This window comes from Myotis lucifugus, unplaced genomic scaffold (genome assembly GCF_000147115.1).
Source record: "Myotis lucifugus unplaced genomic scaffold, Myoluc2.0 scaffold_97, whole genome shotgun sequence".
NCBI classification, from domain to species: domain Eukaryota; kingdom Metazoa; phylum Chordata; class Mammalia; order Chiroptera; family Vespertilionidae; genus Myotis; species Myotis lucifugus.
Genome location: NW_005871145.1, coordinates 1,983,949 through 1,999,205, shown reverse-complemented (window position 1 = coordinate 1,999,205; position 15,257 = coordinate 1,983,949). Strand labels below are relative to the sequence as shown.

The window sequence follows — 15,257 nt, the reverse complement described above, 5'->3', positions numbered from 1 at the left end:
CATGACTTCATTCTGCAACTGACTTCCCCCCTCACGTCCACAGAAATAAATAAACCTGACTTTGTATTGATTTTTTAAAGCTATTAAGACTAGTGGAACATTTTGAAATAAGCAGTTATCTGAAGTGGCTTCTACATTCCATAACTAGCAAAATAAACCTAAAAGGGTTATTGTTTTCCTCATTATATGAAAATAGCCCACAGGTAGTTGAATAGGTCAAGTGTTTTCTTATCCTCTATAAATAAGTTTCCTGATTGGTTTACTGTATGCTGGTCTGTCTGCTTCCATCAGGGAAAAGAAAGCATATACTCTATTTGGAGCTTTCTCATTTCACCTTGAAACATAAGTTCAATATTTACAATGTTTTTGTTTTATTCTAGGAATTATCGTCTTTCAATTCTTAGACAGGCTGCATAATTGCAAACTGATGAATTCACCTAAGCAATAGGCAACAATTAAAGCGGTTAGTACTGGAGATTTTATAACATACATTTGACCTGATATTTTAGATCTTACCTATTAAAATATTCTGCAAATCATCTGAAAATGCCTGTAGAACAGCAAATGCATGTTTAGTTACATTATGAATATTTTCATTTAGATTGCTTATATCAATTTATTCAACTTTGATAAAACCCACAGGAGAAACTCCAAGGGGAATATGCCCCAATTACCTTCTGGATTAAAATAGCAACAATGATGATTTACTCAATAACAAAAAAGTAAGTGGTTCTGGAATAATGTACTATATGTTGATTTATATAAAATGAAAAAAAAAAGTTATTTGGTCTGTGGTTTAAAATGAGGTCTTAAAAAACAGATTTAAAAAATTTATATTGAATTTATTGGGGTAACATTGGCTAATGAAATTACATACATTTTAAATGTACAATTCCATAGTACATTATCTGTATACCTTATATTGTATTATGTGTTCACTATTCAAAGTCAAGTCTCTTCCCATCACGCTTTATCCCTCCTTTACCCTCTACTAGCTCCTCCCCCCTTTGGTACATTTACACAGTGAAATATTACCAGCTGTAAAAAATAAAGAAATCTTACCTTTTACAACAGCATGGATGAACCTGGAGAGTATTATGCTAGATAAAATAGGCAGTCAGAGAAAGATAAATACCATTTGATTTTACTTACATGTGGAATCTAATGAACAAAATAAACAAGCAAAGTAGAAACAGACTCATAGATATAGAAAATAGACTGACAACTGTCAGAGGGAGTTTGGGGGCTTGGGTGAAAAAGGTGAAGTGGCAAATTCATAGACACAGACAACAGTATGGTACAAACCCATACTGTTGACAGGTATTTTGATACTAGATAAGAAACTTTAAGATATGAGAAGTATTCATATAATAGCTCAGACACTGGGTTAGCACTAACTTCTCTGAGAACCAATGTCCTTATTTTGGCAAAATAAGCCATTTTATATTACAGCAATCAGCACATATGGTAAAGTGTAATAATTTCAAACTGCAATATACCTCTTGCAAAATCTAGCAAAGAGATTTATAGTCAGTGAAATTCACTTTTACTCTATTCAAATTATAAAGTGCTCTGGTTTAAATGAATATATATTTGAACTTATTGGAAGATTATTGCTCCAATTAATAAGAATCCCAAAATGCCATTTAGGACTTTATAAAAGTCATGTAATTTTGTGAATCCTGACTACTACCTATAGTTTACTTGGATTAAATAAAAAAATATTTTGATAAATAGCTATATACACAAACAATAAAACATGCATGGGGGCACCTAGGACTAGAACAGAAAAAATTGACATGTGTAAACAGTAATTTTTCTTCAGTTTTCCGACACTAATTCAAACTTAATCACAGATCACAGAAGAACTGCAAGAGACTAATATAGTATTACTAGAGGCCCGGTGCACAAACATTTGTGCACTCGGTGGCAGGGTCCCTCAACCCGGCCTGTGTCCTCTCGCAGTCTGGGACCCCTCTGGGGATGACCACCTGCTGGCTTAGGCCCGATCCCTGGGGGATCGGGCCTAAGCTGGCAATCAGACATCCCTCTGGCAGCCTGGCAGCCCTCGGGGGATGTCCACTTGCCAGCAGGGAGCAGGCCTAAGCTGCAGTCGGACATCCTTAGTGCTGCTGAGGAGGCAGGAGAGGCTCCCACCACCACTGCCACCACCACCACTGTACTGGCAGCAGAGCTCCCCCATGTGGGAGCACACTGACCACCAGAGGGCAGCTCCTGCATTGAGCGTCTGCCCCCTAGTGGTCAGTGTGTGTCATAGTGACCAGTCATTCCCAGTCGTTCTGCTGTTAGGGTCAGTTTGCATATTACCCTTTTACTATATAGGATAGAGGCCTGTTGCACAGGTTGGGGCCGGCTGGTTTGCCCTGAAGAGTGTCCCGGATCAGGGTTGGGGTCCTGCTTGGGTGCCTGGCCAGCCTGGGTGAGGGGCTGATGGCTGTTTGCAGCTGGTCACACCCCCTTCAGGGTGGGGTCCCCACTGGGGTGCCTGGCCAGTCTGGGTGAGCGGCTGAGGGCAGTTTTCAGGCTGGCCTGCAACTGAAGCTCCCAGCCTCTCCTTTTTTTCTTTTCTTTTTTTTATTCTGGGATTTATTTACCTTCTAGAATTGAAACTCTGTTGCCGTCACTGGCGCTCCCAGCTCTGAGGCCACGGCTGGCTGAAAGCAGGTATCTGGGGTTTATTTAGCTTCTATAATTGAAACTTTGTTGCTTTTGGAGCTGTTGCTTTCGGAGCTTAGAGCAGGCCACAGCAGGCGGGGAACCTTGGCTTCCTCCATCACTGGAGCAAGCAAACCTCCTGCTCGCTTCAGCTGCGTGGCTGCCAGACGCCATCTTTGTTGGCAGTTAATTTGCATATCTTGCTGATTAGCCAATGGGAAGCATAGTGGAGGTACGGTTAATTACCCTTTTTGTCTTTTATTAGATAGGATAGATCACTAAGGATCTCAGCCATATTCAGCACATACATCCTTTAAAAAAAAAAAGAACAATGCTGAGAATAATATCAATTGAGAATTGAGTAGGGCAGTTGCAATAGGAAGATAAGGTTTAAACAGTGAGGGAGCTTTGGAAGATATAAGTTCTTTATATATTTTGAGTATTAACCCCTTGTAGTTGCCTTCTTGTTTATTTGGTGTTTTATTTTGCTGTGAGACACTTTTTTTTTACTTTAATATGGTCCCCTTCATTTACTTTTGCCTTACTTTCTTTGCCTTTGGGGTCAAATTCATAAAACCTCTTCAAAGACCAAGTTTAGTACCTATGGTGTCTTCAATGTAATTTATTGCTTCAGGACTTTGATCCGTTTCAATGTAGTACACCACATTAACAAAATAAAATGTAAAAATCACATATCATATTAAGAGATGCAGAAAAAGCATTTGACAAGATACAACATCCATTTATGATTAAAACACTCAATGGAATGAGTATAGAAAGAAGTTACCTCAACATAATAAAGGCCATATATGACAAACCCTCAGCTAATATTATACTCAGTGGTGAAAAGCTGAGAGCTTTTCCTCTAAAATCAGGAACAAGACAAGGATGTCCGCTCTCCCCACTCTTATTCAACATACTACTGGGAGTTCTAGTCACAGCAATCAGACAAGAGAAAGAAATAAAAGGCATCCAAATTCGGAATGAAGAAGTAAAATTGTAACTTTTGCACATGACATGATTCTTTATATATAAAACCCTAAAGACTCCACCAAAAACTATTAGAAATAATAAACAATTACAGTATAAAATTTCAGGATACAAAATCAATGTACAAAAATTCATTTCATTCCTATATTCTAACAACGAAATTTCAGAAAAAAAGAGAATAAATCCTTTTGCAATTATAGCAAAAAGAATAAAATACTTAGGAATTTAAAAAATGATGTGAAGGACCTATACACAAACCTATGGACAGTTATATATGGTCTCCAAGACAAGACCCTCGGCAACTCAAATTTTGATCTTTATCTCTGCCAGATCTCTAATATTGTATTACATAGAATGTTACCATTATCTGTACACAGTTCCATCTCTGCTGTCTATAATTCCTGTTCATGTATTCATATCCTATCTCCTCTATTAAATACATAAGGAGTTTCACTGTATCTCTCATACCACTCACCAGTATAGTACAATAACATTTAAATAAGTATAATAATTATATTAAATTATTATTAACTAGAGGCCCAGTGCACAAAAATTTGTGCACTTGGGAGGGTCCCTCAGCCCGGCCTATGCCCTGTCGCAGTCTGGGACCCCTCAGGGAATGACCACCTGCTGGCTAAGGCTCGCTCCCCAGGGGATTGGGCCTAAGCTGGTAGTCAGACATCCCTCTGGCAGCCCAGTAGCACTTGGGGGTTGTCCACTTGCCAGTGGGGAGCAGGTCCAGCTGCAGTCAGACATTCTTAGCGCTGCTGAGGAGGCAGGAGAGGCTTCCACCACCACCGCTGTACTGGCAGCCATCAGCCTGGCTTGTGGCTAAGCAGAGCTCCCCCTGTGGGAGCGCATTGACCACCAGGGGGCAGCTCCTGCATTGAGCGTCTGCCCCCTGGTGGTCAGTGTGTGTCATAGTGACCAGTGATTCCCAGTCGCTCTGTTGTTAAGGTCAATTTGCATATTACCCTTTTATTATATAGGATAGAGGCCTGGTGCATGGGTGGGGGCCGGCTGGTTTGCCCTGAAGGGTGTCCTGGATCAGAGTGGGGGTCCCCGCTGGGGTGCCTGGCCAGCCTGGGTAAGGGGCTGAGGGCTGTTTTCAGTCTGGCCACACCCCCTTCAGGGAGGGAGATCCTGCTGGGGTGCATGGCCAGCTTGGGTGAGTGGCTGATGGCTGTTTGCAGACTGGCCAAGCCCCGCAGCGGGGACCTTACCCCATGAGGGTGTGGCCAGCCTGGGTGAGGGGCTGATGGCTGTTTTCAGGCTGGCCACAGTCCCTTCAGGGTAGCGGTCCCCACTGGGTTTCCTGGCCAGCCTGGGTGAGGGGCTGATGGCCGTTTTCAGGCTGGCCATACTCCCTTCAGGGAGTGGGGTCCTGCTGGGGTGCCTGGCCAGTCTCGGTGAGGGGCTAATGGCTGTTTGCAGGCTGGCCAAGGCCCCCAGTTGGGACCCTCACCTCATGAGGGTGTGGCCATCCTAGGTGAGGTGCTGATGGCTGTTTGCAGGCTGGCCACTGCCCCTTCAGGGTGGGGTCCCTCCTGGGGTGCCTGGCCAGCCTGGGTGAGGTGCTGATGGCTGTTTGCAGGCTGGCCACAGCCCCTTCAGGGTGGTGGTCCCCGCTGGGGTGCCTGGCCAGCCCGGGTGAGGGGCAGATGGCTGTTTGCAGGCTGGCCAAGCCCCCCAGCAGGGACCCTCACCCCATGAGGGTATGGCCATCCTGGGTGAGGGGTTGATTGCTGTTTGCAGGCTGGCCACAGCCCCCAGCCACCCAAGCTCCCAGTGGAGGCTGGCTGGAAGCAGATATCTGGGATTAATTTAGCTTCTATAATTTAAACTTTGTTGCCTTTTGCGGAGGCCACAGCTGGCCAGGGCGGGTGGGAAGCTTGGCTTCCTTCATCGCCAGGGCAACCAAGCCTCCTGCTTGCTCCAGCTCAGTGGCTGCCAGCCGCCATCTTGGTTGGGTTAATTTGCATATAGTTGCTCTGATTGGCTGGTGGGCGTGGCTTGGGCATAGTGAAGGTATGGTCAATTAGCATCTTTGTCTTTTATTAGTGTAGATTCTATCATAGCTTATACTTTCAGATTATTTCATTATGTACATGGTTAGAGGATTTTGAGACACATAAACAGGTTAATTTCCCAGAAAGACGAAACTGGATTTTAGAGAATTTCTCACTCCAGGTTAGCAACCTATGCACATAGTTATTTAGTATAAGTTATGTCTATATTTTGTGTCATTAAATTTCTTTTTTAGTCTTGCTCAAATATTTTTGCACTAAAATGTCATTTTATACCAGAGACCAAAGTGCATTCATGCAATCATTTTTATCATATTGTTAATTGCTCCAGAATCACTCCCCTGTTTATTATGGAAAAAAACACATAAAAATAACCTTGCTACTTTTTCTGTCCCAGAAGAGAATTAGTGTTTTCTTCTTGTAATATCCCCATGGACTTCCAGAAGAGCTGGGAACCTGGTATAAGAATCCAAGTGCTTAGCATTCATAGCATAGCTTAATTGAGTGAGCAGTTCATTTCCACAGGTAAGAGGAAAGGCATTTTATCACTTAAAAAATATCAGATATTATAATCTTGAATCTCAAATTAGGTTATGTGCTTTAATATTTAAATCTGAGATAGAAATTTCTAGTTAACTTAGAGTTGAATTAAGAATTGAATGAGAGAATTCCAGGGTAAAAGCAGGGATAATAAGAAAGATAACATATTTAGGTATGTAGATAGATTAGTAAATTAGAAATTTGACTTAATTCCTTTGGTGAAAGATAACAGAATGAAAGTAGTAGAAATAAGAGACTATATTTCAAATTTAGGAAAATTATTAAATGAAGAGAAAATTAACTACTAGTCATCCATTGAGTATATGTCATACTGAAATCATAATTCTTTTTCTCATAAAAGGATATAAACAAATTTTAAATTTATTTTACTTGGTAGCTAATTGATCTAGAAGCTCCTTCAATTTGTTTGTTTCTTTCAACTATATTATGGCATACTTAAACTTGTGGCTTTGCAAAAGAATTCAGATACATGAAGATGGTATTTTGTGTTGCTTCTAGTGGATAGCATTTCCAAATTTACAGCATATCACAATGAATGTGTGATGTGGGCAAGTGAAAAGAGCTTAGTTTGGAGAGAGAGCACCCTGGACTTTAATCCTTGCTCTTATAGTGACCTTGATCAAGTTACAGATCACGGTGGTTCTCTGTTTTCCATCTATAAAAGAGGGCTGAATTACTTTGCAGGTCGCTATGTAAGTTACATAAGATAATTTACACAAAATTTGCAACACTGAGTAGCCATTTAACAACACATGGTAGCTGCCCTTAGGACTTTCCTCCCTTTCAAGCTTAGTGTTTGCATTGCTGTTCTCAGGAATGTATGGTGCTTTCTGTTTTCTGACTGTGTGAGGGTTTAGGGACTCATGTGACTTTAGAGTTCCAAAATGATCACGTTTTGTTAAATATTGAAGTCTAATAGTTGCTTTCTAATGTCTATTTTCAAACTGAAATTAGTTAGAAGTAACACAATCAGTTCTAATGTCCTTAAATGTGAGTCAACAGAAATGTCTGTTTAAAGAGCATCTTCAATGAAGAAGATGAACCCCATGTATTTCGTCTATCATTCCTCCAGCTCCCTACAGTGAAGTAGATAATTGCTCAAATGGGACATAATTTGAATTAAAATATACCTTCCTTCATAAACCACCTTTTTTTACTTAAGGTAAAATCAGAGAAATCAAGAGCTATTAGAAAGTTATTACGGTCAAAATTATCAGAAGAATTTAAGCAAAGCTATTATTATTTTACTGTTATGCCCAGAGTCAAAAGGCAATGACAGAAATGTATTCTTAAGTTTATTTTTTAAGGTTCATGATACCTTAGAATATTGGGATTCCCTGGGTTTAATCTCATGGGAAAGGCATTTAAATATATCTTAAGTGTATATAACAAACATATAACTATAAGAAGAGTACTTAGCTTCTGGTTCGGTGCTCATTTATTACTCAATGCTTTGAGAAAATCTGATATTACAATCCCCTAATCATATTTTGTAGTTAAATAAAATTTTGAAGTCATATGTCATATAGATGTATCCTTCACATATAATTAAGATGCTTTAATAAACATTTTAATACATCCCATGTATAAATACTCTGAAATCACACCATGTTCATGTTGTTCAATAAGATATTCCTGAAATTTTGGTTAATCTAAGTTATTCTTTGGTTTGGAAAGATAAAGTTAAGTTTTCAAGATTACACAGTCATAGATGCTAAATCTGAGATATTAATACAGGATTTTTAGAGTACAAATATAATGTTTTTAATTTTCCACTATTAAATTATGTCAGACACATCAATTGAGTAAAAGTTAGAACTACAATGTTGCTGAATTTCTCCTGTATATAACAGTCCATGTGCAGTTTGTAATGGATACCTTTAGTACACTACATATTGGTATCTTTTTCTAAAGTTGCTTGCATATTTTTTTTCACTGTGCTTCTTCTAATCTGCCTAATTCTTCTTTTGTCCATGAATCCACTTCATAAGTATTTTTTAAATATATATATAACCCATGGATGAGAGAGAGAGTATGGAGGGACAGAGAGAGAGAATGAGAAAATTTTAAAACAGAAATAAGTGTGTTGTGATGCTCCCAAAATATATTAATGCATATTTATAATATCAATTGATTATTTTATGTTATTTTATTAACCTAACTATTCAAACTAAACTGAAAATTATTATAAAACATTTGTGTGTGTGTTCTTAAGGCTACTCTGAGTTGCTTGTATTTATACAGAAGTTGAAACTTAATGCAATTATATATTTTTATATAATTATATATTTTTACTCTATAATTCTCTTATAATTTAAATGAGCATTTTATTGTGGGGGTTGGTCATCCCACATTTGAAAAGCTATTTATTGTCTGTATCTAAAAAATCTTTCACATAGATCTGGGAAGACCTTACTGGGAAAATAAAGACATGTAGTTTTCTTCTTCTAAGAATAATTTTAATAATTTTAGTAGATTTTTCTCATTTCATCTTGATGTAGGAACATCTCAATATGACAAACAAATAGTGTGTTTTGTGTCAGAAATATAAGTCCTTGGTATGTCTCCGGCCTTGTACACTGCAGATTTTTCACTCCTTCAGTCTGTGACACACTGAAGGAAAAACAAGAATTGCAGTCCTGGCCCTAGCCGGTTTGGCTCAGTGGATAGAGTGCTGGCCTGGGTTCAGTTTGGTTTGCGGGCACATGTCCAGGTTACGGGCTCAATCAGAAAGCAGCCAATCAATGATTCTCTCACATCATTGATGTTTCTATCTTTCTCTCCCTCTCTGAAATCAATAAAAATATTTAAAAAAAAAAGAATTACAGTCCTGAAATCTGGCTCCTAAATAGGGTGGATGCAATTTTTCATTTTGTTTAAATCAGGAAGACTTTGAGTCTAGAAGATACAGGTGACTGTTCAACTTTTTAAAAAATATATACTTTTCTTTTATTTACATTTCACTAAATAAGAAACAGTCTGGAGTCATAGGGAAATATACCAAAAATAAAACACCACTTGGAGGCTTATATCATAATTTTAATCTTTTAGCAATAGCATCTAGAAATTATATAATCTATTATTGTGTAATTTTTCTTTTATAATAATTTTAATGACTCCTTTAGAAACTATAATATATTAAAGAAATAGCCACGATTTATTTTTGATGTACTTAAGTCTTAAAAATATGCCCAAGGATTTTGTAAGGATAAATAGAAAAACAATCTTACATTGGCATTAAATTAAATTTGGAAAATTATTAACAGTATAATAAATTCTGTAGGACTAAATGGACAACTTGGTAATAGACATACCAAAAAAGAAAACTAAAAAAAAAAAAACAAAAAACAAAAAAACAACAACAACACAAAACAAAACCAATGTCTTATTATGATTTGCATACAAGGTGAATCCACCTCCAGAAATATATCTGTTTTTGTTCACCAGTGTTCTGGAAGTGCTAACGGAAAGGGATACTAGCCAAAAGGAAGATATACATGATTTGGTTGGAAAAGGTTAACACCATACAATAAGTTGAAAGGTAAGTCTAACTTAGCCCACTTTCTAGTCATCAGGGAAAAATTTAAAAACAAATATCTTTTACATTGTTTCTCTCATTTAAATACAATTCTTACTTTTACGCAATCCTGTGATATGTGTGGTTGCTTTCATTTTAACGATTGTAAACATTAAGGAAGGGCATTTCATGAACACTGTAGAAAATCTAGAATTAGTATTCAGATGTATACTTTCTATTATAATATTTTTGGACCAAAATTTCAATATTTATTCATCTTTGTAGATTTAAGATGATGAGATATGAAACTAGATGGGAGTAAATTGAACAGAACATAAATTGAAAATTAAACCACATAAATTGATGTATTTTTTAACATGACACATTTAGCCAACCATCTAATAAAAATTCTTTAATTTAACAGGATAATGCGTTCATTGGCTCCAGCTTGTTCATCACTGCCTATTCCCTCCAAGAAATTTCAAAATGCCCTTGTAAGAAATAAGTAAGAGGACATAATAGGGTGGATTCTATTTTCAAAAATGTTGCTTTAAAAACTGTAAATAAAAATGAAAATGGCACAGATCTTTCGCCTTTTACAAAAATGTTGCTTTAAAAACTGTAAATAAAAATGAAAATGGCACAGTTGACATCAGATTTAGATTTATATAGCATTCAGATGAAAAATGTGACTGAAGTCACCATGTTTATATTGATGGGCTTCACAAATAATTTTGAGGTACAAGTCTTCCTGTTTTTACTATTTCTAGAAATCTATCTTTTTACTCTCATAGGAAATTTGGGAATGGTTCTATTGGTCACTAGGGATTCTCGGCTCCACAACCCCATGTATTATTTTATTAGTGTATTATCATTCTTGGATGCTTGTTATTCTTCAGTTGTCACCCCAAAGATGTTGGTCAATTTCCTGAAAGAAAATAAAGCCATTTCTTATCTTGGCTGTGTAGCACAAATGTTTCTCTTTGTTACTTTTGGGACCACAGAATGCTTCCTCTTGGCTGCAATGGCATATGACCGCTATGTAGCAATCTATGACCCTCTCCTGTATTCTGTCAGCATGTCACCCAGAGTCTATGTGTCACTCATCATTGCTTCCTATGTTGGTGGCATTTTGCATGCTTCTATACACACAGTGGCTACCTTTAGCCTATCCTTCTGTGCATCCAATGAAATTAGACATGTCTTTTGTGACATCCCTCCTCTCCTTGCCATTTCTTGCTCTGACACACACACAAACCAGCTTCTACTCTTCTACTTTGTGGGCTCTATTGAGATAGTCACCATCCTGATTGTCCTGGTCTCCTATGGTTTTATTCTGTTGGCCATTCTGAGGATGCATTCTGCTGAAGGGAGGAGAAAAGTCTTCTCTACATGTGGCTCTCACCTAACTGGAGTGTCAATTTACCATGGAACCATCCTCTTCATGTATGTGAGACCGAGTTCCAGCTACGCTTTGGACCATGACATGATAGTGTCAACATTCTACACCATCGTGATTCCCATGCTGAATCCCATCATCTACAGTTTGAGGAACAAAGATGTGAAAGAAGCAATGAAAAGAGTGTTTGGGAAAAATGGGGTATGAATACAGTATATTTTGACACCAGCCATTAAACTGAAACAAATTAAGATATGTTTATTGTCTCAATATCAAAATAATAATTTATTTTTGTTTTAGTGTAGACCTTTTTATATAAAGAACATAGTCACATCTCCACCTGTACTGTTTCCACACATGCAGGAAAACTGTCATCCATTTGCTTCCTCCTTAATTAATTCTCAGGTAAACACACACACACATTTATAAATATACTAGAGGCCCGGTGTACGAAATTCAAGGACTGGGGCGGGGAGGACCTCTCAGCCTGGCCTCTGCCCTCTCGCAGTCTGGGACCTCTTGGGGGATGTCCACCTGTCAGTTTTCTTCTGACTACTTTTAAGATGTTCTCTACCTTTGTTTTTTTTGTGTGTTTTTTTTTTGTAGTTTCCCTCTAATGCACCCAGATATTAATTTTTTTTCTCCTCACAGCCCTCAGAGTCCGGGACCCCTTGGGGGATGTCCAACTGCCAGCTTAAGGACAGACCTAAGGTGGCAGTTGGACACCCTCTCGTAGTCTGGGACCCTTCAGGGGCTGTAGCAGTGCGCCAAGCAGCAGGTGGCCAGGGAGAAGCCCAAACCCAGGCTGGGCACCATGCCACTCATGCTCATCCCAGCCTGCTGTGCCTGCTGCTGCTGCTCAGTAGTGCTGCTGCAGAGTCATAAGAGGCTCCCACCGCTGCAGCTGTGCTTGCCAGCCATGAACCTGGCTTCTGGCTGAGCGGCACTCCCACTAACCACCAGGAGGCAGTTCCTGCATTGAGCGTCTGTCCTCTGATTGTCAGTGCGCATCATAGCGACTGGTTGTTCCACCATAAAGGTCTCTTAGGCTTTTATGTATATGTATATATATATAGATATTTGTTATTATATATATTCATTAGTGACCTGGTGCATGAAATTCGTGCATGGGGGGGGGGTGTCTTTCAGCTCAGCCTACACCCTCTCCAATGTGGGACACCTCGGGGGATGTCCGACTGGTGGTATAGGCCAGATCCCATAGGAATTTTTGCACCAGACCTCTAGTATATAATATATAAATACATAATATATTCTATATACTATGTTATCAAAATTAGATGGTTAGGGATTTGACCTAAACTGGCAGTAAGACATCCCTCTTGCAATCCAGGACCGCTGACTCCTAACCACTCACCTGCCTGCCAGCCTGATCACCCCTAACCACTCTGACTGCCAGCCTGATCACCCCCAACTACCCTCCCCGCCAACCTCATGGCCCCCAACTGCCCTCCCCGGCTGGCCTAATGGCCCCCAACTGCCCTCCCCTGCTGGTCTCTCAGTCTAATTAGCATATTACCCTTTTATTAGTATAGACTAGAGGCCCAGTGTACAAACATTTGTGCACTCGGGGGGGAGGGGGGTCCCTCAGCCCGGCCTGTGCCTTCTCGCAGTCTGGGACCCCTCGGGAGATAACGACCTGCTGGCTTAGGCCTGCTCCCGGGTGGCAGAGGGCAGGCCCAATCTCTAGGTGCAGCCCCTGGTCGGGCTCAGAGCAGGGCCGAGTGGGGAGTTGGGGCGCCGCCCCCTGTCATGCACAGAGCAGGGCGGATCGGGAGGTTGTGATGCCACCCTCAGTCATGCTCAGGGTAGGGCCGATTGGGGGGTTGGGGCACCGCCCCCTGTCACACTCAAGGCAGGGTTGATGGGGAGGTTGTGGTGCCACCCCCTGTCACTCACAGAGCAGGGCCCATCAGGGGGGTTGGGGCTCAGTACCCTGTCACACACAGAGCAGGGTCGATCAGGGGGTTGGGGAGCTCCCCCCTGTCATGCACAGAGTAGGGCCGATAGGGGAGTTGGGGCACCGCCCCCTGTCACACACAGAGCAGGGCCGATGGGGAGGTTGTGGCTCTACCCCGTCACACACAGAGCAGGGCCTGTGGGGGGGGGGGGTGGTTGGGGGCACCACACCCTGTCAGACACAGAACAGGGCCAATCAGGGGGTCGGGGCGCCGCACCCTGTCACACACAGAGTCGCAGGGGGATCAGGGGGTTGGGGAGCTCCCCCCTATCAGGCACAGAGCAGGGCTGATCAGGGGGCTGGGGCACCTTCCCCTGTCATGAACAGAGCAGGGCGGATAGGGAGGTTGTGGCCCCGCCCCCTGTCACACACAGAGCCACAGGGTGATCAGGGGGTTTGGGCGCTGCCCCCTGTCACACTGATCCCGGTGCCGGGAGGACTCGCAGCTCCGCTGATCCCGGTGCTGGGAGGCATATTACCCTTTTACTATATAGGATAGAGGCCTGGTACATGGGTGGGGCTGGCTGGTTTGCCTTGAAGGGTGTCCTGGATCATGGTGGGGGTCTCCACTGGGGTGCCTAGCCAGCCTGGATGAGAGGATGATGGCTGTTTGCAGCTGGTCACACTCCCTTCAGGGTGGGGGTCCCCACTGGGGTGCCTGGCCAGTCTGGGTGAGGGGCTGAGGGCTGTTTTCAGGCTGGCGGGTGACTGAAGCTCCCAACCGCTCCTTTTTTTCTTTTTTTTTTATTCTCGGCCAGCTTTAGCTCTGAGGCTTGGCTCCAGCTATGAGACCTCCACTGCTGAAAGCAGGTATCTGGTTTGTTTGGGTTCTATAATCGAAACACTTTTTCAACTCCAGCTCTGAGATCCCAGCTGGCTGAAAGCAGGTTTCGGGGGGTTTGTTTAGCTTCTATATTTGTAACAATGTTTCAAACTGCAAGCTCAGAGGCCGGCAGCAGCAGGCGGGAACGTTGGCTTCCTCTGTCACTGAAGCAAGCAAGCCTCCTGTTCGCTCCAAGCTGCCTGGCTGCCGGCCGCCATCTTGGCTGGCAGTTAATTTGCATATCACCCTGATTAGCCAATGGGAAGGGTAGTGGAGGTACGGCTAATTACCATGTTTCTCTTTTATTAGTGTAGATACTGATAGTGATTGTATTATTTGTCAGGGCTGCCATAGCAAAGCACCACAGGCTAATGACTTAAAATATCAGAAATTTATTTTTCGCTGTTCTAAAATCCAGGAATCTTAGAATGAGTGAAATTAAAAGTATAATAGTAACTGATAATATAAAGCGGTTTATTGGGGTTGCAGAGCAACTAGAACTCTCATCCATTCAAGGTAGGATTGCAGATGGTGCAGCCACTTTAGCAAAGAATCTCACAGTTTCTTATGACATGAAACATACTAGTACAATTACCATATGACTTCATGATCTGATTCTGCCACTTACCCAAGAAAAATGAAAACATAGATGAATGCAAAGATATGGGTTCCAATTTTTATAGTGCCTATATTCACTGTATTTCCAAACTGAAAGCAATCCAAATGCCCATCAAAGATAGAATAACTAACTGTGTTGCATCCATAAAATGAAATACCACTCAGCAATTTAATAGGAATAATACCATTGACATATTCAAGTGCATGGATGAATCTCAAATATCTTGCGCCCATTGGAAGAAGACAAATTCAAAAGGTGACAGACAATGTGATTCTACTGATATCACATTCTGCAAAATGCAAAATTCTAAAAATGGAGAACACATCTTTGGTTGCGAGATAGACTACATAGTAGTATAATGGGACATTTTAGAATGATGAAAATGTTATATAATTTGATTATAGTTATACAATTCTACAGTATGTGTTTTACAACATTCATATAACTGGCAGCTATAAATAGTGGGGTTTTATTAATTTATATTAAAACTGCAGACTGGTGCAGCCACTATGGAAGACAGTAAGTATGGAGCTCCCTCAAAAAGTTAAAAATGGAACTCCCATTTTACCCAATGATCCCACTTCTAGGAATATATCCCAAGAAAACAGAAACACCAATCAGAAAGGATATATGCACCCCTATGTTCATAGCAGCACAATTTACAATA

At 40.9% G+C, this 15,257-nt stretch overlaps 1 protein-coding gene across 1 annotated transcript; it reads left to right on the top strand.

Annotated features, from left to right (window-relative positions):
* The first annotated feature begins 10,402 nt into the window (after positions 1 to 10,402).
* Positions 10,403 to 11,381, top strand: LOC102438930 (olfactory receptor 5T1-like). The gene has a single exon (XM_006091926.2). It carries the CDS (start codon positions 10,403 to 10,405, stop codon positions 11,375 to 11,377), a length of 975 nt encoding a protein of 324 aa, XP_006091988.2. The 3' UTR covers positions 11,378 to 11,381.
* The last annotated feature ends 3,876 nt before the right edge of the window (positions 11,382 to 15,257 follow it).